Source organism: Idiotropiscis lumnitzeri, chromosome 12 (assembly GCF_059441095.1).
Source record: "Idiotropiscis lumnitzeri isolate Australia: NSW breed Sydney's pygmy pipehorse chromosome 12, RoL_Ilum_1.0, whole genome shotgun sequence".
NCBI lineage: Eukaryota > Metazoa > Chordata > Actinopteri > Syngnathiformes > Syngnathidae > Idiotropiscis > Idiotropiscis lumnitzeri.
Genome location: NC_142402.1, coordinates 10,559,655 through 10,582,501, shown reverse-complemented (window position 1 = coordinate 10,582,501; position 22,847 = coordinate 10,559,655). Strand labels below are relative to the sequence as shown.

The 22,847-nt window shown below is 42.1% G+C and overlaps 2 protein-coding genes across 4 annotated transcripts in view; one reads left to right on the top strand and one right to left on the bottom strand.

Moving 5' to 3' along the window:
* Window positions 1-12,524, top strand: part of myripa (myosin VIIA and Rab interacting protein a) — an 18,085-nt gene extending 5,561 nt beyond the window's left edge. The window contains exons 5-17 of one of the 3 annotated variants that reach the window (XM_088310376.1): window positions 284-364; window positions 1,324-1,421; window positions 1,630-1,710; window positions 1,823-1,951; window positions 2,054-2,171; window positions 3,307-3,812; window positions 4,761-9,173; window positions 9,278-9,334; window positions 9,994-10,173; window positions 10,576-10,737; window positions 11,811-11,909; window positions 12,011-12,071; window positions 12,259-12,524. In XM_088310376.1, the coding sequence (XP_088166502.1) occupies window positions 284-364; window positions 1,324-1,421; window positions 1,630-1,710; window positions 1,823-1,951; window positions 2,054-2,171; window positions 3,307-3,812; window positions 4,761-9,173; window positions 9,278-9,334; window positions 9,994-10,173; window positions 10,576-10,737; window positions 11,811-11,909; window positions 12,011-12,071; window positions 12,259-12,272 (5,999 nt within the window). In that variant the 3' untranslated portion in view covers window positions 12,273-12,524. Of the gene's footprint in view, window positions 1-283; window positions 365-1,323; window positions 1,422-1,629; window positions 1,711-1,822; window positions 1,952-2,053; window positions 2,172-3,306; window positions 3,813-4,760; window positions 9,174-9,277; window positions 9,335-9,993; window positions 10,174-10,575; window positions 10,738-11,810; window positions 11,910-12,010; window positions 12,072-12,255 lie in introns of all 3 variants that reach the window. The other 2 variants (XM_088310375.1, XM_088310377.1) reach the window with 2 other exon arrangements.
* On the bottom strand, window positions 12,044-22,847 carry plxdc2a (plexin domain containing 2a). Its single transcript, XM_088310379.1, is given in 13 exon segments — window positions 12,044-13,043; window positions 13,840-13,991; window positions 15,288-15,516; window positions 16,658-16,718; window positions 16,823-16,904; window positions 17,413-17,508; window positions 18,068-18,238; window positions 18,241-18,363; window positions 19,169-19,291; window positions 19,376-19,445; window positions 19,520-19,657; window positions 20,378-20,586; window positions 22,732-22,847. Coding segments are annotated over 13 exon segments (1,752 nt in total). The 5' UTR covers window positions 22,814-22,847; the 3' UTR covers window positions 12,044-12,827.

Sequence of the window (22,847 nt, the reverse complement as noted above, 5' to 3'; positions counted from 1 at the left end):
CCGGTGTTCTGTTGTGACCCGGCGACTGGTAATACCACACACGAGGCTGAGCGCTAATGCACTTACATAACCACAAACGGCCGCATTGTTGCATGAATATCGACATGACGTGGTCAGAGCTCAAAGCTCAGTTGGAAGGGGAAGCTGTCTCTATTAGAACTCTCTCGCTCTTGACACCCCCACCACCCCAGAGGCTTGGGCACAGTAGTCACGGCTTGGAGACGTATACAGCAGTTCTTTCTCATTACGCAAAAGTTTGTCAAAGTGTATTTGTGTGTTGCAGAGGGAAGTACCTACGAGGAGAGCATTTGCAATGAAGGCAGCGTCTGTGGCAGTGACGCCACCTTCTACAGACAAACTGAAGGTGATCATGTGACCATGTTCATCCCTGGCAAAAGTAGTGATTTCATATTGGCTGATTCATATTGATTTCATATCGGTATGTAAACTAACCTAGCAGTCCACAGTAACCCCAAATAGAATTCAGCCGACAAAGCCACGGTTCACTGGACTGAAGCACAAATTCCGGCACTAACCTGGAAATGTACCGCACTGTACCAGCAATCCAATGCACTAACTTGACATTTCAGGAACCTACCAGTCACCTCCATTCGCATACTGTTGACTATCCTTCATGGGATGCTTCACTGCACTAAATTGCAAGTTCGTCGCGCAAATCCACCAGTCCACTGCACTAATGTGAAAATTCACTGCACCCATTTCACACTGCATTGTGGTCATGGAACACATCACTGCACTAAAGTGGAATTTGACGTACCAACCCCCCACTGCACAGCATTTATTAACCAGCCATTTCTCTTAATTAACCTGCCAATTTATTTGCCTTTACCTTAAAGTAATGAAAATTAACCTGCCACTTTATAGCGGTCATGCTCAAGTTCACAACATCAACATGCTATTTACTCTAAGTGCACTTAGCTGCTTATTGTTTCCACTTAAATTCCAGTACTGTGCACACTCATCTGCCGGTCCACTCCACTCAACTACAAATTCTTTGTAGTTGCCATTTTTCTCAGATAAAACCCCTTTTACTGCATTATTATTCCAATTCACTGCTCTAATCTTCCAATTCACTGTGTCATTCGACGACAATACTAATAAGTTCCCTGTTCTAACCTCTCCATTCTTTGTGAATACCTGCCGGTTACCCATTCGACCAATTCACTGCAATCATATTTCAGTTCACTCAAGTGAGCTAACGGATGACTACAACCACCTTCCCGTTCACTGCACTCAGTTGCAGTTCACTGTTCACTGTAATAACATGACAATTAACTTCACTTTTTTTGTGTTGGTGCTCAGAGCACAGCATGGCAGAGACGCTCACTGTGGCCTTCCGGGTGGCGGAGGAAGCCATAGACGAGGCCATTTCCAATGCAGAGTTTGATGCTACCAGTCAGGTTATTGTTGCTCAGCATTCTTATGTCACCAAGTGTATGCTAAATCTCCTCTCTGCCATCAATTTCAAACATGCTACTGTTTGTGCGTAAAGATTTTCCTGTCGCTAATCTGTTTCAGTATCGCAAAAACGCAAAGCTTTTGACCCGAGCTGATATGTATTTAGGACATAATCAGCTTGTGTTTTTTCGTGTACTTATGTGTAATCAGGAGAATCAGAATGAAGCCCATTACCTGCGTGAGCATAGAGGAGAGCTCGTTGAGGAGCTGGCCAAAACAATCATGCAGAAAGTAAGAAAGAATACACAAGATTTACTGTACACGTTTGATGTAGTGTGACGAGATTATTCCTCGTATGACCTCATGCAAGAATGCCATCTGACGTTCTAATCGTGTATGTCAGATCATCTCTAAGAGGAAGACCTTGGCTGACATGAGGGACGAATATGAGCAGGAGGGGTCGCTGGAGCACAACATCCATCACCATGGCGACCAGGCCGGCGGAAACTTTAGACACCTCAAAGGCCTCTGGGTGCGTGACGACAGACAGTGCCTCACGGTCTTGACTACTGTAATCGGTGACAACCGCCGTCCTCTACTGGTAAACCACTGAATTTTTTTGTCTAATTTACAGAGGTCCCAATCTGCATTCTCACTTTTGGACGACAACCGTGACGCTCGTCAGATGTCACCTAAGGAAGGAGGATCAACCGTGTCTCCTTGGACTAGCGTTGAGCGTTTGGAAAACTCTGGTACATCACATTTGGTTTTGAGTTCAATTCTAAGAATCTAAGAAAAGACATCATTTCACTAATTATCATATCAATGTAAAAATGGGGAGTGACATTTACGTGAAAAAAACTAGTAACTTTTTTTTTCACGAGTAGATTTTAGAAGAAGCGTTTTTGAGTAAAAATTTGAATTAAAAAAAACCACGCAAGGGAAGGTAGTTTCTCTTTCTTACAGAGCACATTTCATACACAAGTTAACCCAATGTGGTTCAGGGTCAAGCCCACAACCTGCAAACGAGGAGATGGCCACGCTACACCTGAGGTTTGGCTCTCCATCTGTGTGTGAGTATATTTCTGGTGTCCCCAAAAGGATACCAAAAACATTCCGTCGCTTTGGGGGATTCAGAATCAGAATGGCCTTAATTGTCATTATACTTAGTGTACAATGAGATTGCAGAGCTCCCCTCTCCAATGCAACTATAAATAATAAAAATATGATCATAATAAATAAAAATAAAACAAAAAGAGTGTTGAAAAGTGTACTGGGTGTCATATTATGTTGCAGTTCTACAAGGCAAAGGTAGTTGCGTGCGAGAGTTCAGCATGGAGATGGCTCGACTTGAAGGAACTGTTTTTCAGTCCGTTCATTCCGTGGTTTCCACCTGACACCAGCAATATATTCAAACACAGTAGCAGTGACATGGTGTAGAGTGGCTGTCTCCCAAAACCTGGAGGTTATGGGTTTGATCCTTCACTGCATTGAGTTACCTTGTGTATGATGTTTGTTGGAAAAAAAAAGATTCAACCCTGCAGGGACTTTTTTTTAAATTTAATAAACTTGTAAAATTGAATCAAAAACTCTTCTTGTAAAATTGACTTAGAATTTCTGGGTAGGACACTTTACTGGGTTTTCAAGTCAATATCACTCTTCATTTTTGACACTGTATTACTGCGCTAATATGGCAATTAATTGCCATAAATTGGAAACTCACTGCACTACACTGCCACTATCCTGCAATTGTAGAACAATTCACTGCATTAAACTTTAAAATCCCCTCTTAATAAGTTTAGAAGGCGCTGAAATGTCTACATTGAGACTTATGTTGTGTCCTCGTCTTCATATTTGTCTACACATGTGCGCGCGTACCTGCACAAGGAGGTGTGTCCTCTGTGCTCAAGAGTCCAGACGGGAACTGGATCGCCCTGCAGAGCGCACAGCTGTCACGGCCCAGCCTGCTGGCCAAGAGGAAGAGTCTGGTCTACAGCGCCTTGGAGCGAGAGTCCGGAGCGGTGTCCGCTTACGAGGGCATGGACTCTGACAACGAAGCCAAACCAGAGCCGGACTCCTCTTGGGGCGCTATCCTGCAGGAGTTTCACAGGAAGCTGACAGGCTCTAAAGTCCGTCGGGATGCCGAGAAGAGAAAAGACGCTCGGCCCGACACCGAGGGGAAGCTTCAAAAATCACCAGTGGCTATTGTGAGGAGGCAGATGTTGCCCATGGAGGGCAGACGGCCATCGTCTCACCGGACCAGCATCATCGACATCACCTTCAACGGGAAGGCCACTCCGGATGAGAGTGAGCTGACATCTGGAAAAGCGAAGAGATCACGAAAGAAAAGAAGAAGTAAGAGAAGAGCAACACTTTCTGGACCGCTTCTGATGGTAAGACGAAATTGGCCCTCAGTTTTTATTAATCACAATCCAATTCATTGCACTAAACTGTAAATTCAGTGCACCTATCCACTGCACTGAAGTACAATTGCAATAACCTACTAGTTTACTGCCTCTATTCTGCAATTATTTCTACAAACCTGCCTGTTTTCTGTGCTAATCTGGGGTTGAAAGACTGCACATTGTTTGTCGTGAACTAAGATAAGGTGATGATAGAAGTCGATTTCGACTCATCGATAACTTTTTTTTTTTGTGCGTCCAACCACAAGCTGACACACTCACTCCCCAATCATTCTCAGTTCCATAGGCCCCACCCCCTGGCTCCTTCATCCAATCACACATATAAAAATAAACAATTTAAAAAACACAGGAGGAGGTGATGGAATTCTTTGCTAAAATTGATTGTAGTAAACCTACTGTTGGGTTACATGGCTTGTTGTAAGAGTTTTATAAGATCTGATTGTCTGTGATTTGTGATCGAGTGAGTTGACGTATGGAGCAAGTGGAAAGAGGCAAAGGATTGCAAGCATATGTCAGAAGTAGATTGAAGATTAAGTGAAACATAATTGCATCATTTATTTGGCAACATTTTCAAAATAAAGATGTTAATGCGTGACCATTCCAGTATATTGTCATTTCACTGTTACAGGGGGGTAAATTTGCTATTAGTTGATGTGAGGATCGTACATGCCTTATCAGATTGGCATGCATAGCATTTGTGCTTTTGTTCGATTTTGGGGAGGGATTCATATATTTTGTAAGTGACTACAACCTGCTAACCCACCAGCACACTGCACCAATGTAACAACAAGTGGTGTAATGGATTTGCTTGTTAATTATTTATATGAACTAAATAAATTTAGGCCCTGATCTGCTGAATGAATGAGATACTTGCATTCACTTCCATGTATTCACATGATTCCTTCTTCCCATTCACAGGATTATAACAGGAAAGATGCCCATTCCTGTTCCCCCTCTGATGCCGACACTCCTGACACTTTGACACCTGATGCCGTGACTCCTGATCTGCTCCACCAGAACGTCGACATCAGTCAAGTGGAGCAAGTGCTTACATTGGAAGTACCCCAACATGCAGAACACATGTCCAGCTCCTTGGTCAGGGATGAAGGTCTTTGTTACGCAAAAGACAACTGTGATGCGCAGCAGAAAGAAATTAGAAACCAAGATGGTGAAGAGGATAACGCGGAGGTGGACTTGGGAGGAGAGAGAGTAGAGGATGAGAACAAAGAGGAGGAGGAAGAAGAGGAAGTGAAATCTAGGTTGTACAAGCTGGTGGCAAAGTCTAGACTGGCGTACTTCTCTTCAACCGACGATGAACTAGACCGAGCAGGAAGGAGCGAGGAGGACCAAGGGTGCGACGGTAAGGATCAAGAGGAAGAGACTGAAGGACTCACACACCAACTCAGCCAGCTGGAGAAGGAGGTCCGAGCCACAATGTTCTCCTCCACAGAGGAGGAGCTTGACCGAGTTACGGATGAGGAGGATAAGAAGGAAGAGGAAGAAGAGGAGGAGGAGGAAGAGGCGCTGGAGGTGAAATTGTGCCGGTTGGCCAATCAAGCAGGCGCCACTCAGTTTTCCTCAACCGAGGACGAGCTGGACCGTGAAGAGGCTGCTCATGAGGAGACACTGTGGAGGCTGCAGGAGGACAAGGCGGCACAGGCCTCTCAGGTGCGTCACCTGGCCAGTCTGGTCAGTGCCTCACAATTTTCTTCCACTGAGGACGAGCTCGATCGAATCGGGGAGGATGAAGGAAAACTGATGAGAGCTGAGGAACCATGGGGGGAAACGGCGGGAGAAAATTGGGAATCCATGGGAGAAGAACCAGTCGAGGGACCAAAGAGTGAAAATATTTCAGATGCAGCAGTGGAAAAATTAGATGATGACAAGATGGTATCAGAAGAGGAGGAGGAGGAGAGAATAACGAAAATGGAATATAATGTGTTGCAAGTGAAGTTGTCAGATCAAAAAGGAGAACAGGAAGAGAAAGACATCAGAAAACACAACATTAGGAAGTGGGAGTGTGAAGAGGACGATGTTGAGTTGGACAAAATCATTATAAGCATGTTGACAATGACACTGGAAGATATGCAGGAACAGGAACATGCCAAGGCCGAAGAGAAGAAAACAGACGCAAAAACAGATGAGAACGCTGCAAAGACCAATGAGGAGAGGAAAGGTGATATGATGACAAACAGTGAAAGGAAGGAGGACACAGAGACAGATGAGCGGCAAAATGAGATTAGAAAAACAGATGATGAGTGGAAAGAGGATGGAAAGACAGACGAGAAGAATAAGGATGAGAAGGCAAACGAGAATAGAAGTAAGGACGCAAAAACTGATGAGGAGAGGAAAGATGATGACATGACAAACAGTGAAAGGAAGGAGGACAAAAAGATGCACGAGAGGCAGAATGAGATTAGAAACACGGATGAAGAGTGGAAAGAGGATGAAAAGACAGACAAGAACAGTAGTAAGAAAGATGAGAACAGGAATGATGCTATAAAGACATTACAGGAGACAGACAATGAGAAAAATGTAGACTCAAAGACAGACAAGGACAAGGATGAGCATGTAGAGGCGGACAAAGATTTGGCTGATGAGAAAAAAGAGGACTCAAAGACTCATGAGAACAGGACCATGGATGCTAATACAGATGTGAATAAAAAGGATGAGAACAGGAACAAGGATGCAAAGACAGCCAAAGAGAGGACGGATGATAATATGAAAAATGAAGAAATGAATGAGAATACTAAGAAAGAATATGACAAGGAAGAGGATGACAAGACAGACGAAAACGGGAGTGAGGATGTAAACACAGACAAGGACAGGAAAAAGGCAATTTTAGACCTGAAAGAGGACACAAAGACAGACCAGGACAGTAACAAAGATACACAGTCAGACATTGAGAGAAGAGAGGATGGAAAGCAAGAGAATCTGAACAAGGGTGAAAAGACTGAGTTGGACAAGGACACATGTGATGTGAGTATAGAAGAAACAAAGACAAGTGAGAATACAAAAATGGAGGCCCAGACAGATGAGAGGAATGAGGATGTAAACGTTAACAAGGATGGAAAGACTACCAAGGGCAGGAACGATAATATGATGACAAATGAGGAAAGTAATGAGGACATAAAGACAGATGGGCGGAGCAAAGAGGGTCCAAAGATAGCTGATGAGAGGAATGAGGAGGAAAAGACAGATGAGAAATGGGAAAAAGATGTAAACACAGAAAAAGAAAGCAACTACGACATAAAGACTGACAAGGAGACAGAGAATGAGAAGATCGCGGAGGAGTGGAACAAGGCAGACGAGGAACTGAAAGAGGAGTCAAAGGAGAGCAACAATGTCGAGATGGAAAAGAAACAAGAGGATGAGAAGAAAGATGACTCAATGGCAAGTGAGAACAAGAATACAAACGAAGGTGAGAAGAGATTTGAAATAATGACAATCGAGGAAAGTTGCGAGGACATAAAGACAGACGAGGACTGGAGCAAGGCAGTTGAGGGCCTGACAGAGCACATAAAGACAGATGAGAACATCATTGAGGGTGTAATGATAAACAAGAACAGGATCCAGGCAGCCAAGGATCTGACAAAGGACACAAATTCAGACAAGGACTGTGACAAGGATGTAAAGAGACACGAGGAGACAGGCGATAAGATGAAAGAAGGCGTGCAAGCCAAGACAGTTGAGAGGAATGAGGACACAACAACCGAAAAGGAGAGAGAAGAGGACTTGAAGACAGACAAGGACGGGAACAGGTCTTCAATGACAGATATTGAGAAGAAAGACAATATAAATAATGTTGAAGAGAGAAAAGAGAACTCTAAAGCAGATGAGAACACAAATAGGGAACTGCAAACAGACAAAGACTGGAACATGGATGTGAAGAAAGATAAGGACGAGAACGACAAATGCAAAACAGACTGGAACTGGAACAATAATGTTCAGCCAGAAAAGCACTGGAACAAGGAGACAAAGACTGACACGGGCAGGTACAAGGAAGCAAAGACCGATAATGACAGAAACAAGGATGTACAGACAGACACGGACAGTAATGTGGAAGGCAAGACAGACAAGGATTGGACCAGTGATGCAAAGACATGCATGGACTGGAGCAAGGATGAAAATAGAGCCCAAGACTGGTACAAGGATGCAGAGATGGACAGAAATGAGGAAGTCGAGACAGACCAGGACTTGAACAAGGATCGAAAAACAGAAACGAACTTAAGTAAGGTTGCAAAGACAGACCAGGACTTTAACAAGGATCGAAAGACAGACTCGGACTTAAGTGAGGTTGCAAAGGCAGATTACGAAAGAACCAAGGATGCAAAGACAGTCATGGATGTGAACAAGGATGTAAATACAGACACAGACAGGAACAAAGACATAAAGACTGGCATAGACTTGAGCACGGATGCAAAGACCGACAAGGACAGGAACGAGGAAGGCAAGCCAGATAAGGACTGGGACAAGGGTGCACAAACTGAGACACACTGGGACAAGGAAAGCAAGACAGACAATGACGAGAACAAGAATGGAAATGCAGGCATTGACTTGAACAAAGAGGTAAAGTCAGAAAAGGACAGGATCAAGGATGCAAAACTCGATAAGGAACCGAGCAAACACTTGGAGAAGGATGCAAGGACGGATAATGAGAGGAGTGAGGATTTAAAGAAAGACAACAATGATGACACAAAGGGAGACAAGGACGCAAAGAGCGACAAAATCTGGAACAAGGAAACCAAGACAGACCACAAGGAGAGGAAAAAGCACTTGAAGACGGACAAGGACAACAAAAAAGATTCTAAAAGGGATCTAGAGAGGGAAGCTGTTGCAAAGACTGACAAGAACAAGGACAAGGATATTCAGACCGACAAGGAGAGCAACGATTATACAAAAACAGACAACAAGAGAGATGAAGTCTCAAAATCAGGCAAGGACAGGAACCAAGCAAAAACAGACAGAGACTGGAACAAGGCAGAAACAGAGGAGACTAAGAGTGGGGATGGAAAGACTAGCAAAGGGAGGGAAAAAAACTTGAGGACACAAAAGGATACGAACAAGGCCTCCAACAAAAACAGAGAAAGTGATAAGGATGAAAAGACAGAAGAGATAAGAGATGAAAAACAATTCCAAGACGACCAAATTAGTCTACTCGAGGATGCCGAGAAGCAAACTAGGAGAGAAATCTCAGAAACACACAAAAGTGCAGAACTTCCACTCAGTCCGCCTGGTAGACAACTGGAACAAGAAGTAGCGGATGAGAACACAAGAGGAAACATGGCCGCCATGGAGGAGGGTTTCCTGTTGCCGGAGGAAATCAGAAACGTGAGGAACCCTGTTGCAGACCTGTCGCTTCCGCTCTCATTAACTAAGCGCTTGCTTTCTAACTTCTCATTCCTCTTCCTGCTTACACTTCCTGCATCCTGTAGGCTAGTGGCACTGAAGTGTACCACGCGGTACACTTCATATCGACTCTTCTGGAACAGGTGAGACAGACCAAGGGGAAGCTTCGTAGCTGCGTTTGCACAAAGACAGTTTGGTTACATTAAACCTGATCTGCATTCCACTTTTGGGGTGGATGTAGAAGACAACAAAGTGCATAGTTTTTGCCCTCGCTGGGGTTGTGAGACTATCCCAGCTGATGATTGGCGAGAAAAGTGTGTACACCCTGGACTCATTGCCAGGCAATCACTGGGGACATATCAGCAGGAATTAAAAAATTATTAATTAAAAAAAAAATGGTTCGACTAAAAAAGCAATATCAGAATCCCTATAACATTAATTGTGCGTACTTACTTGCATTGTGCCCAACGTTTGTGGAGAAGAATGAAGAAAAATGAGACGAATAAGGGGCCCATAAAAAGGTAAACGGAATTGAATAGTAAATTAGCCAGCTAATGATGTTTAAATAAACCACTGCTGTTAGCACCTCTCCCATGGCAGCGTCATTTTTTTTGGGCGGGGGAGCAGGATAGACAGACAATTAATATGAATAAGGCGGGAGGGTTGATGCCGGAACCGTACCTAGATCGCGGCCAGAGGGCAGGAAACTGACCGTCAAAAAAGGGTCAAGTGCCCATCTCTGCTATTTTGCAACCAAAAGCTTCTGTTCCTTCTTGTAACTGGTGTCTGCATATGTCCGTAGAGGTACACAGCAGCGTCCCTGTGCAGCATCACAACTGAGGTCCTGAAAGTTCTGAACGCCACGGAGGAGCTACTCCAGGGCGTGGAGGGCCGGGAAGGCCGACGTCCCTCTGCCCTTTCTTTGCCCGCCAATGCTGACCCCAAGAAATTGGATCAGCAGTTTTCCGCACTGGAAGAGAAAGTAGGGTCTAGTTTAGGGCTGAGCAAACCTTTGTGCACAAGGGTCACATTAGATTTTTTTAGATTGATTGATGCACCAGGTTATTTGAACGGTTAAGATGTGTTTCATAATTGATTTAATTTAATTAATAACAAATAAAATAGTAATAATTATTAAAATGCAGTAATTATTTAATAAAACTAATTTAAACATATGAGTAGATTCACTATTTTATTTCAATGAGGTTGATTATGTTCTTGTTAACATTAAATAGTATTACCAATTATTAATGAAATCAAAATACGTTTAGGAAAGAAATGTTAGATTAATGAGACGAATATTTCAGGATTCTTGATAATGTAACCGCTTGGCAGTCTGAACTAAAAAATAAATCCGTGCTTTTCACATACCACTTCCTCACAGGTGTATGTGGCGGCGGGCTCAGTGTACAGCGTGGAGGACGAGCTTGGTGAGCTGGAGGAGCGCGCCAGAAGCATCTCCAGCAGCACATCTGACACGGAGCTGTTCTTCCTGGAGGAGCAGGTTGCGTCAGCCGCCGCCCGGGTTCAGCAGTCTGAGCTACAGGTGAGATTTCGTTGATCTAAGGACAGCTCACATTTTACAGTTTGTTAAAATCTACCAAAGCAATGTTGCATACATGCAGGCACACAAGATTGTGGAGTAACCTCTTTTCTGAGTATAATGACATGCTCAAATAACATAGCACCGCATCACAAAAAGGCCAATAAAACGGAACATTTCATAATATAAGGAAGCAGAGAATTAGATGAAGATAGTCGTTTAGATAACAACAAGGGCCTTTTATGATTAAGTGGAACAAGTTGGATTACAGCACACAGCAAGTGGCATACTCAAAAAAAAAAAATGGGAAACACGCAGATTAAGGGTCATAGTTAGAATAATGATGAATTCAGCATATGTTTATTTAAAATCATTTTCTGGCCATTTTATATTTGATACTTTTTGTAAAAAATGCAATAAAAATCAAAACACTAATAATAATAATAATAAAATAAGTAAAAATAAATATGTATAAAATGCCACTAAATCATTTAGAATGGGTTGAAGAACATTTGGGGGCTTTAGCCCCGCTAAAACAGCGCCACATTGCAACGCCATGTCACGACATTGAGTAAAGCAAAAAAACAAACTGACATAATGAAAAGGCCGCATTACGTTCTGTCACATAATGTAACATAACGCTACGTAAACGCTTTGGAACAGAAAACCAAACTGTGTGACACCACATATTGAAGTGCCGCAGGTGCAATGATACGTCACAACGTCGCATAACGCAATGCCTCATAATAGAATGCCACATCATGCAGCACATCAAAAGTGACAAAAGGCTAATAATGTAAAGCCACATTAATTAACATAACATCACAACGGACTTTTACATGATGTCATGCCACAGAATGGAACGTTACAATAATCACAAAACATAACAAAATAACGGAAAGCTACATTATGTAATGCCACATAACGAAAAAGCAATGCAACACAACACCATCATGGAGTAAGGCGCTACACGTAATCCATTTGAGAAACCTCTGCAGCTACAGCTGTTTTGGTTAGCAACAGTCGTTAATGTCCATGGTCAATAGCATCTAAGAAGCAAGCACATTCTGTCGCAGATCAGTGACATCTCCGCGAGGATCGCAGCGCTGAGAAGCGCCGGTCTGGACGTGGACCCGCAGTCCCGCTTCGCCAAGGCCCGGACTGTCCCGGTCATGGTAAGTACCCTACTGTTTTTGCCTTCTCACACGCACGTGTGATGTGACCTGACCCGCATGATATCATTGGCCTCACACAAAAGACTACGTTGTCTCTCCAGCCTCTCACGCTGAGCTCATCCAGACAGCTGAGGAGACGACTGCCTGCGCTCCCACGTCCAGGTGAGCACAACACTATACTGTACTTGTGTACGTCCTTTCAAAAAAAAAATATCGACATTTATTGTATTACTCTTATTTGAGAAAGATTTACTACTACCACTCACCTCTATATTAGGCTAAGTACAAGAATACAGAATTTGCATTAATTTTTTTTATTATCTTTTTTAATTTCATTATGTTTCAGAAGACAACAAAAGCTAATCTGAGGACCGAGGACTTCGCAGTGCCTTCTTTACTGATGCCTTTCTTTCTGCTACTGTTAGTTGTTCACTAGAAAGGAAAGTCAACAAAAGTAGCAAATTTGATGTCATATTAAAGATCATTTTGATCACAGTACCTGAACAAGCAAATGTATATTTTTGACTCGCCCGTGTTTATATACCATAGTAGTGTACATATATGTACAGCGGAAAAATCAGGAGAAAATAAAGCGAGGCTTGAAGATGAATGGCAGGAAAGACCTTTTGAACCTTGCAGATGAAGGCGGACAACGTGAGGAATTTTGTTTGTATTTTGGAAAAGAGGAAATGACACGGGGTGAAGACATTCCGTCATCGGGAAGAAGTTCCTCGCGGGAACGCTGACACATAACAGCGATCTTGGCCAGAATTTCAGTCCGTGTTTGTCTTCGTAAATCACATTAAAGCAGTCCACTGGCAAAGGGGAAGCCCACAACAAAATGCTCTCATTTCCTCATAGAGGTATAAATGTAAGAAAGAGCTACGTTCCAAAGCATTCTGGGAGTCGTAGTCCAGGTCAGGAGCTCTCCGAGCAGAGGAACCGCTCCCTCGGATCGGGTACGATGAAGCCCTCCTTCTGCTCACTTTCTCGTCTGATGGCCATGACGAATGACTGCTTTGGGTCGATGACCGCCACACCATCTCTGTCGACACCCGGGGCCTCCACCTCAGCGTAGGAAGGGTGGCCTGAGCCGCGGCGGAATATCATGGTGGGCCAACGGACTGGACGCCGCTGCAGGCGAGCATATGGAATGTGTTGGGTGTTTAAAACTCTGATCACGCTATTTGAAACTTTATTGGGATATTTTGAAAATTCAGCCACTCGAGCCCAGTTTTAAACGGCAACATTAAAATTGGTTGGCATGAGTAGATGCACAAAAAAGTCTCATGAACCGAAGCCCGAAAGCAAGTAGGAATTCACTTATGTTAGCAATGGTCATTTTAGGGACATTTTGATGGAAATGGACGTTTGGTTGTCGTGTCTACCATGAGAAGACCCACAAAAATAGACTCAATGCCTGAAAAGACAAAGAAAGTCTGCCATTTTGGTTTATTAAAATGGACATTTTTGGGTCCTCTTGGTGAAACTTTACATTTGGTATAATTTCTCATGTTTTTTTTTTTTTTCAATTCAGCCCAGTTTCAATCAGCAATATGAACTGATCAGTTCCACACAAAAAAAAATCTCAAGAACCCATGCCTCCATCAGGGGTCTGCCAAATCTGGTTTGAAATGACGATTTTGGGGCATTTTCGCTCAAAACGTTCATTTTTAGCATCCATCTGGATAGGAGACCCACAAAAAAAAATACTCAAGAGGTCTTCCATTTTGGTTTAAAATTGATCCTTAGTTGAAAACTTTTTGGTAAGATCCCTAAGAAGCAAACCTAAATTGCTAAATATTTAATAAGCATAAGCCGTCTTCCTTGAGCCATGCAACACCACACACCAGCATGAATGCATAACATTTTGGGTGGGGGGGGGGTTGTTGTTTAGTCGCAAGTGTGAGTTGTTGTTGTAGTTACTGACCTCCATGAAGAAGAGGCTGGCAGATGATGTGGGGTGATAGTACACATAGATGGACACCAGAATGCCTGTCACCATGACGACCATCACCATGACCACGCCCACCAGCACACCTGCCTGCTCACGTTGGTCTTTGTCACTGTCCTCACAGCTGACTGTGAAAACACACATTTGGAAATGTATTGTTATGAGAAAAAAAACATATCTTTATCACAGTTTACAGCAGACTTAATAATGCACACGGTGCATAATCAGTGACGGTGTCTGTCTGCCCTGTGACTGGCTGCCGGCCAGTTCAGGGTGTCGTGCGCCTTTCGCCCGTAGTCAGCTGGGATCGGCTCCAGCACCATCCCGCGACCCTGTACAGCATAGCGGTGTAACAATTGAACATTCAAGTACACTAACAACTGTAACTCGTGAGCTTACTGACTAATAAAATAATATACAAACCACCACACATGAACAAATTAAGTAAGAAATTAAACAAGCCACAGTGCACAAACGAACAAGCAACAAACAAACTGTTCACAACACTGAAAAGAACCGCCAAGCATTTTTTTTGGACGATGAAAATGTTCAGCGCTTGTACTAAATGTCATTATATTGCGCAGAAGTACTCCATTCCTCATCCATGTGAATTGCCACTTTTGTGTCAACGACAAACAAGAACTTACATTCAACTAAATAACAGTTTCTATTAAGCTGTCCTTTTTCACCAAACCACCACCAACAACAACAACAAGAGAACATCACATTGACGTGGTGGTCAACATTAGCCTCTTTGGGGGCCCATAAATACTTGTCCTCCATGTTGTGAGCCAACCACAAGGCGGCCACATAGCCGCACATACGTTGAGGATACTATGCAGTATTTAACATGACGCTGTATACACTCAGCTATGTGCTAACAGTGTACTGGCAAATAGCTCAACACCGCCCCAACCCCACCACACACACGCACGTGCAAGCACACGCAAGTCTGCACATGAAAATATCACAACAAGCATGGCGCGATGATGACGTCCTACACCAGGGATGCCCAAGAGCCTGCCTTGGTGGATCGCTATTCCAACACACCCGATTCAAAAGATCATCTCATTCGCAAGGTTTACAAAAGCCCGATAACGATCGTGATTATTTGAATCAGGTGTGTTGCAGCACATCAGGTGATTATACAGTGGACCCCCACTATACCACACAAACAGCAACAATTTGCATATAAGAGATGTCCATTGACATGCATTGGAAAAAAAAATCCATGCATTCATTATGTTATCCGCTTCTCCTCACGAGGGTCAAAGGCATGCATGCTGGAGCCTATCCCAGCTGTCTTCGGGCAGTAGGCACCCTAAATCGGTTGCCAGACAATCACAGGGCACAATAAAAAAATAGGCGAGCTTTAGGGGAGGTCTTTCAATTAAAACAAAATGACTAATAATCAAGAAGAAGACCTGCAGTTTGGCCAGTGGAGGAAGAAGGACTGGTCGTCGCCTTCCCACCGTTCCCTGTCAGCGGGTTTCCGACGGCAGACGTCTTGTCAAGAGGGGTGGCGGTCGGGCTGGGGATCTTTCGCAGCCCCGATGTTCTCTCCGATGCCACAGCAACAGTGGGCCCAGCCGTGAGCTGGCGGGACGATGTTTCTGTGACGTTGCGTACTCTCAGGCAACGGAGATCTCTTCTCTGGAGGAGGCACATTTGAAGCTTGAATTGGCTTTTTTTTTTTTTAAATAATTCATTTGAGGCTATATCAGGGGATTTTGGTCACTTTTGGGGGTCACACCAGCTTCTACCAAATTTTTGTCCAGTAATCCCTCATTTATTGAGGGAGTTACATTCCAGACCACAACCACATTAGACAAAATCTGCGAAGTAGCAACAAAATATTTCGGGCCTCATTGATAAAAAAAACACCTCATTCATTAACACCAGCAAAAACAACCACATGCAGTTTGCGTAAAGCAAATAATGTCTTTCGAAATCTGGTGCAAACTTGGTGCTTCTCTGTCAACTTTGGAAAATATCAACACTATTGCCATTGTATTTGGGACTTTATTTGCGTCATGTCTTGCTCTCAACAGGCGCTCACTACATCTTAAAGTTGTTAAGTGAGGAAAATGCTTTTGTCCATTTATTACAAAATATTGAGGTGCGATCATGTTGGTATTTTCAGGGATAAATGTACGCATGAGTAGAAATGTACATGTGAATTTTGGTGACGATGGATAACAATTTTCTGACGTGGGGGCCAGTCAGTCAGTTCTCCCTCAAAAAAATGTGTCCCTCGCCTCTTAACTAGAACATGTAAGAGTGAGCACACTCCTTGAGCGCTTTAGACTTCACGTTAAGATTCTGGTATTTGGTTTCAAATCTCCAAATGGTCTTAACCCGCCTTCCCTCTCTCAGCTGCTCTGTCCCGAGCTGACCAGCTCTTTCTAGAGGTACTCAAGTCCAAGCCTTCGCAATGACCGCCTGGCACACATTAGACAAACTGCTTATTTCACTGTTATTTTTTTTTTTTAAATCTACGTTATTTTTCATTCATTGGAGTTCCACATGGCATGAAACTTGAGCCCTTTAGTGTCTTATATTGTGTCTTTAATTCTCTCACTTTTATTGTTAAATTAAATTACATTAAATACAGCACGTTTCAGTCGCGATTTGTTTTCAAAGGGCTCAATAAATAAAATTGGGTTAACTGAGCTCATTTGTATGGATTGTATGTGCCCGGCAATCGTCTGGTGCACAGTCCGGGGTCTATCTTGCTTCCAAAGTCAGCTGGGCCGTGGGCTACCCACCACTGTCTTAACGAGTTAATGCCAACCTCGTCCTGGCATCCGTGGTCCACCCAGTCCTGGCGGTTCCGGTCAAAGCCGCTGGAGCATCTGAAATAAAACAAAATCCAACAGAAGGTTGATGTGGTGATGCGGATGGTGAGGAATGGTTCACATTCCAGAGGCGGTGTGCTGTGTGTGCTTTTCCATTTGACCTCTGCAAGCGAGAGCACCAGCTGCAGTTGAAGCCAATCTGAGAAGTGACACACGGAGCACAGCTGGAGAACTGCAGGCACGCTGAAGACCAACAAAGACAGTCAGGAAGGCTTTTCTGAGCCACCAAGACAGATGCTAGGGAAGGTCGTTTCATTCACAAAGTCAGCGTTACATGATGACATACAGTAAACACATTAAGTGGAACTTTGACCTCATATTTGAAAATATGGGTTTATCTTTATAGCAATTACATCTGATTACATGATTTTTATGGATTTTCGGTTATTTACTTTTTCGCACTCTTCATGGATTGTTGAGTGTTTTTTTTTTTTATTTTTTTTTATTTTTTTTTTTTTATGTTCACGATGACATTGTGACTGTTGTTGAGGCGATTCAGTTTTTCTGTTGTCATCACATTCCAGAAAATGTTGGAGGATTCTTTGTTATGTAGTGGTGCCGAGAGGTATGTGGCCACGCTCGTAACACAAAAAAGTTGTATATCAATTCATCTTTCTTATTGAAATGAATGAAAATTCGTATTTTATTAATAATAATACTAAACTTTTCTATTTTTTATGGATTGACTCACTTGGGAGAGGTAGCATCTCTATGGTGGTCGCATTGGAGATTTTGGACTTGAGAATGTCCACCTTGTGGTACTCATAGATGGTTCTCCGCCGCACATCTACAAATAGAAGATGTTTTACAAGTGGAATGTTTTTTTTTAGATATATAAAACTATGTCATCTAATGATAATGTGTATCCAATAAGTTGCATATTTGAAGAGGCCTAATCAAGGGTTTTAATTTGATATGTGACTCAATGGGGTTTGTTGGAAATTGTATTTGACCACACTAAAAAAAAAAATTTGTTGAATTTACTCAATTCTATTTGGTCAAGTGGTTGCGCGAAATAAAACCATCTGGTTCCAGATAAGGTTTTTAAGTAGACTAGCCATCTAACCTAAGGATTTTATACCTGTGCAACAACTTGACAAAATAAAATTGAGATGCGTCTCTCCTGACATTTGTGCTTTGTCAGGATAAATAGATGAAGCCATATAATTTACTTTGGCATATGTTTTGGCAGGAAAAGAAAAATGAAGCTAAATATTTTGTCTTCACTTTTGCAAAGCATCAGATAAAGCAACTAATTGTCATGCAACAAACAGGTGGACAAACATATGAATTGGCAAATGACAAAGCCACAAACTACATGAACAGGCTGTATGAGTCGTTCTCACTGGGGATCTGCTCGATCTTGTGAAGCACCACAAAAGCATCCGACAGGCCGACTTTGACAGGATGATTCTCACTGCTGATGTCGCTGATATCAACAGGAATCTAAAGGAGAAAAAATACTGACAGCTTCAAACCACTCAAGAAAAAGTAGGAGGGCAGGTCATGAAGGTGGCGGTCACCTCTTTGTAGGCGAAGACGATGCGTCCGTCGCTGTGCAGAGCAGCTTGGAAGTTGAATGTGCCCAAGTGGATGTTGTCTTGCAGGTGGAGGCGAGTCCACTGCACCACCAGGGCGGAGCCTGGAATGGCGGCGTCACACGGCACGATGAACACATTTTATAGCTCATACAGAAGACAGAGGGTTTCAACTACAATTATTTCCTAAAATAAATGTCTGTGACTGTATGAGAAGAAATTGTATAAGTTGGGGACAAAATAGATAAATGTAATTATTTTCCATGTGAAAACTCAATATGTATTCCATATGAAACCCATATTAAAAGACATGAAGATTACGAGAAGTAATGTTTATGTATTTATGTTTCCAAATAAAACATTCATATAAGTTTTAACAAATGAAAAAAAATAACATTTGTGTTCTGTTCAGTTTCACTGCCATCAATTCAAATGAAATTAAAATAAATAAGATATAATTTATGTAAAATATTTATTTAAAATTCAAGAGTAAAAATCTACCCAATAATATCTTAAAAGAAAACAATTTTCCACATATAAATATAACAGTAGAATTTTTTTTTAAATCATCTAAACTCCAAAGTTTATTTCCACCTAAAGCTGTTTTGTTTGTATTGCAATTAAATATTAGGAAAATGTTATAACATATTTTTTCATTCTAAACAATGGAAAAATATAAACGTCATATTTAAACATAATTGAAAAGATGTATTTTGCATTACACTTGTATGTGAATGAATTTATCTGTATGAAAAAGATTTTGTAAAATAATAATTAAAATGACTGTGTTTTAATTTTCCGTATAAAACATAACATTCAAATGAAAATTATATTTATTACTAAATACATTTCCGAATAAAACAGCTCAATTTCATTTAATTCAGCAGAATAATAAAATCATCTTCTCACCATTATCAAAGTAAAAGACGGAGGAGTTGCTGCAGAGGCTGGGGTCAAAGTTGGCCATGAGTGGCGCGATGTACTGAGTTGCCGTTAGCAACCGGTGGATGATATCTCCGGTGTAAATAAAGCCTGCCCAGGGAAACTATAAACTTCATTGTACTTTTTACAGATTTTGTACCTAAAGAAGCGGCCAGTGAGTGTGAATGTACTCGCCTCCGGTTGCAACCGTGACTTCCTTCAACATGTGACCGTAGAATGGAAAGGCAAAGGATAGATTCACTCTCTGTAAAAGATACAAGTACCGTCTTGTAAAAATATATACAGTATGTTACATGGATGATGATGATGATTTGATACCTCAGCTTGGCGGTGCGTGCTGGACAGGAAGCCATGAGTCTTCCACTCGTTCTTGTTGGAACGCTCTATGTTGACCCACGCATCCCCCACGTCTCCGAGACCGACGATTTTAGAGGTGTAGTAGACGTGAGCCATGTCCTGGATCAAATGAAGGAAATTAATCAATATCAACAAGTCATTAATAATCACTTGCTATTTCTAGATATGGACCCCAAATCTTGTTGTTCACAGCCCGGCCAAATTTCAATAATTTAAAAAAAACAATGCCCAAAATGTAAAAGGAGACTTGAGAAATGTGAAACATCAAACTGTTCTTCCCTCTCTCAATTGCTGTGGCCGTGTTCGCTTAATGTACTGAAACAACTAAAGCAACCACCCGAGCCTAAAGCCACGTCCCACACGCTTGCTGTCAAGTCAGACTTCACTCCTCCCCCAACCAGAACTTTTCCTATTGTGTTTCTTCCACCTTTTTCACCGTGATCTCCCAATGCCGGCGGTGGTTTTTCTCCGGGTACTCTGGTTTCATCCCACATCCCAAAAACTTGCATCGTAGATTGATTGGACACCCTCAATTGCCCCTAGGTGTGTTTTACTTCATTTTCGTGCCCTGCGATTGGCTGGCAACCAGTTCAGGTTTTAGCCTGCCTACTGCTCGAAGACAGCTGGGATAGGCTCCAGCACGCCCGTGTCGTTTGTGAGGAGAAGCGGAACAGATAATGGATGAATGCATGGAATGGTACCACTCATATTGTACTGAGCAGCGAGACACTTTCCTGGGTCATTATGAGGTCCATTTTCTATTCTATGGTTATCATTTCCCATTTGTGCATCATCTAAAGTGGTGCGGGGGGGTCTCACCACAATTTGCATGGAGTTGTCATGCCCCTCCTCCAACAGGTCTGCATCCAAGTCATCCGGACGGTGCTGGTCCCTGTAGGGACCCCTGGGATCCGTGGCCCAGTCGGGGGTCTTGGGTGTGGGTCTGAATGGCCACCTCTTCCCCCTATTCTCACTCTCTGGGGGTCTGGGTGGGCTTTCCATGACAGTTGATTGTGTCATGCTCAAACCTGACAGTGCAAACAGAAGACTTACTGTGCTTTGTGTGAGTTTTGCAAATGGAGCAAGAACATGACAGACCTGGCCTTTAAAAACTTTGTAATGAAGCTCTAATAATAACCCTAATACAGTGCTGCTTACAAATTGAATTCATTCCATGACCAAACTTGTAGTTCAAAACACTCATCAACACACAAAACCTCTCAGCTCACCTATACGACACTAATATTTGTCGTTTTCCACAGAGGATAAATATATGACGGTGGATATTGTTAGACTGTCTTTCAAGCTGTGTTGCCGCACACCGTTTGTTTTCAATCCATTGCTTCAGATGCTATTTAGCGTTAGCATCAGCGAGCAGATTGAAATTCTACGCTACGTGATGGTTTTAAAAGCCCAATTTATAATTATTTTTGTTGCATGTTTATTCATCCATCCAGCCATCCATCCATTTACTTCCGTGTAACTGAGGTCGGGTTGTTTGGTGGATTTTTTCATGCCGTGTGACCTTTACAATTGCCGGTACATTTCTTTTCAAAAGCGACCTTTCCTCTTTTGTATATGGATCTAAATCGGATGAATGAAATGCATCTGCAGTATGAACTATGGCGATATGAGATGATGAAATAAGCCCCTACAGGCGGGATTACATTAAATTTCCCTAAACACTGCGCCACGCGACGTCTCTTTTTTGTTTATTGGGCGCATGTGTGTCACAACACGGAAACGTTGCATTCACATTAGAAATCACATTTGTTAATTGGGCATCCCGACCTGCAGTATGCATGTAGGCTGAAACATCTTGGCCACTCCCACAAGTGGTGAGACCATGGGGGACCCACGTTGATGTTTCGGGATGAGTCGGCTGGGTCCCGTTGGTGCTCGCTAACAGCCCCACCTCTTATTTTGTTTAGTTTCACAGTAAAGTGTAATAAATAGCTTCAAACGCTCACAAGTTCAAGCAAAAAACTCCACATTAAGGCAAGTCACTCGTATCTCAGGGCACCAGTGTACTGTAACGCACGTTGCCCGTGAAGGCATCGTTCCAACATGCTTCGCTCGTGGACGTCACGCCGCTGCCGATGACTCACTTTGCTCTTCACAGCCCAGAGTGAAGATGACAGCCTCCGCACATTCTTCACATCAGCAAAGCGTGCACCCATGGGTGCTGCTGCAGCAGTGGTTGCTGCTGTAATTGTGGGTTTGTCACATGCTAAATAATCAATGAGCTACTGTTCGTGGCCATACTTGAATGCAGGATGCATTATTGTGAAAAATGTTGCATTACATTATTTGTAGTTTTTTCAATATAAAACATGTATTGCATAAATAAGACTAGTTTATTTTAGTGAGTTAAATTGACGTTCATGTATTTATATATAATTTTATAGTTTGAAACTGACAATTATAAATTCGTTTTCTTAATTGTAAAAAAAGCAAGAAATACAAAAAAAATGACATGATGGATTGATACATCGCCAATTGTCACGGCACAAGAAAAACAATGTACAGGAAAACGTGAAATAAATAAATAAACTCTACTTTTAGAAATGTGATTCAGTATGTTTTTTGTTAGACTGTGATTATCACATTTTTAACAATTAAATACCTGTTGTAACGCAAACAACTTGAATGACTGGCTCTTGGGGGTGTTTCCCAATATTTGACTTGGGTCAATTAAATGACCATTTACATATTTGAATATTTAAACTGATACTTTAATTACTAAAACAAACAAAAAAAACATGAACTATGAAATTGTTCAGATTTTTGTCAATTTTCTTCACAAAAATTGTTATAGTTTCCTTTTAACAGAAAATCTATTTACATTGTGGTATTTAAAAAATGAATTTACATAATTACAATTCTCTATATTATACATGTGTTTTAAATAAAATACATGCCCGGAAACAGCAGGGATAGGCTCCAGCACGCCCGTGACCCTCGTGAAGATAAACAGTTCGGATAATGGATGGATGACTGCAATTGATATCATAGTATCATATCATAGTATTATCGTTTTTTTGTTGTTGTTGGTGGTGGTTTTGTTTTTGTTTTGTTTTTTTGGATGAAATTGACTTTGGTTTGTTTTTTACTCAATCACATACAAATTGCACTGTACATGTAAAAACATGTTGGCGAGTTTTGTGACTTACCAAAAGCAGATCTTGGCATCACGTAGCTGACTGGAAGCTGGAAAACAACCAGCAGTCCCGTAATAACACAAAGCGTCTTCATTATTTTCTCCCAAACAAAAATGTTGTTTGTTTTT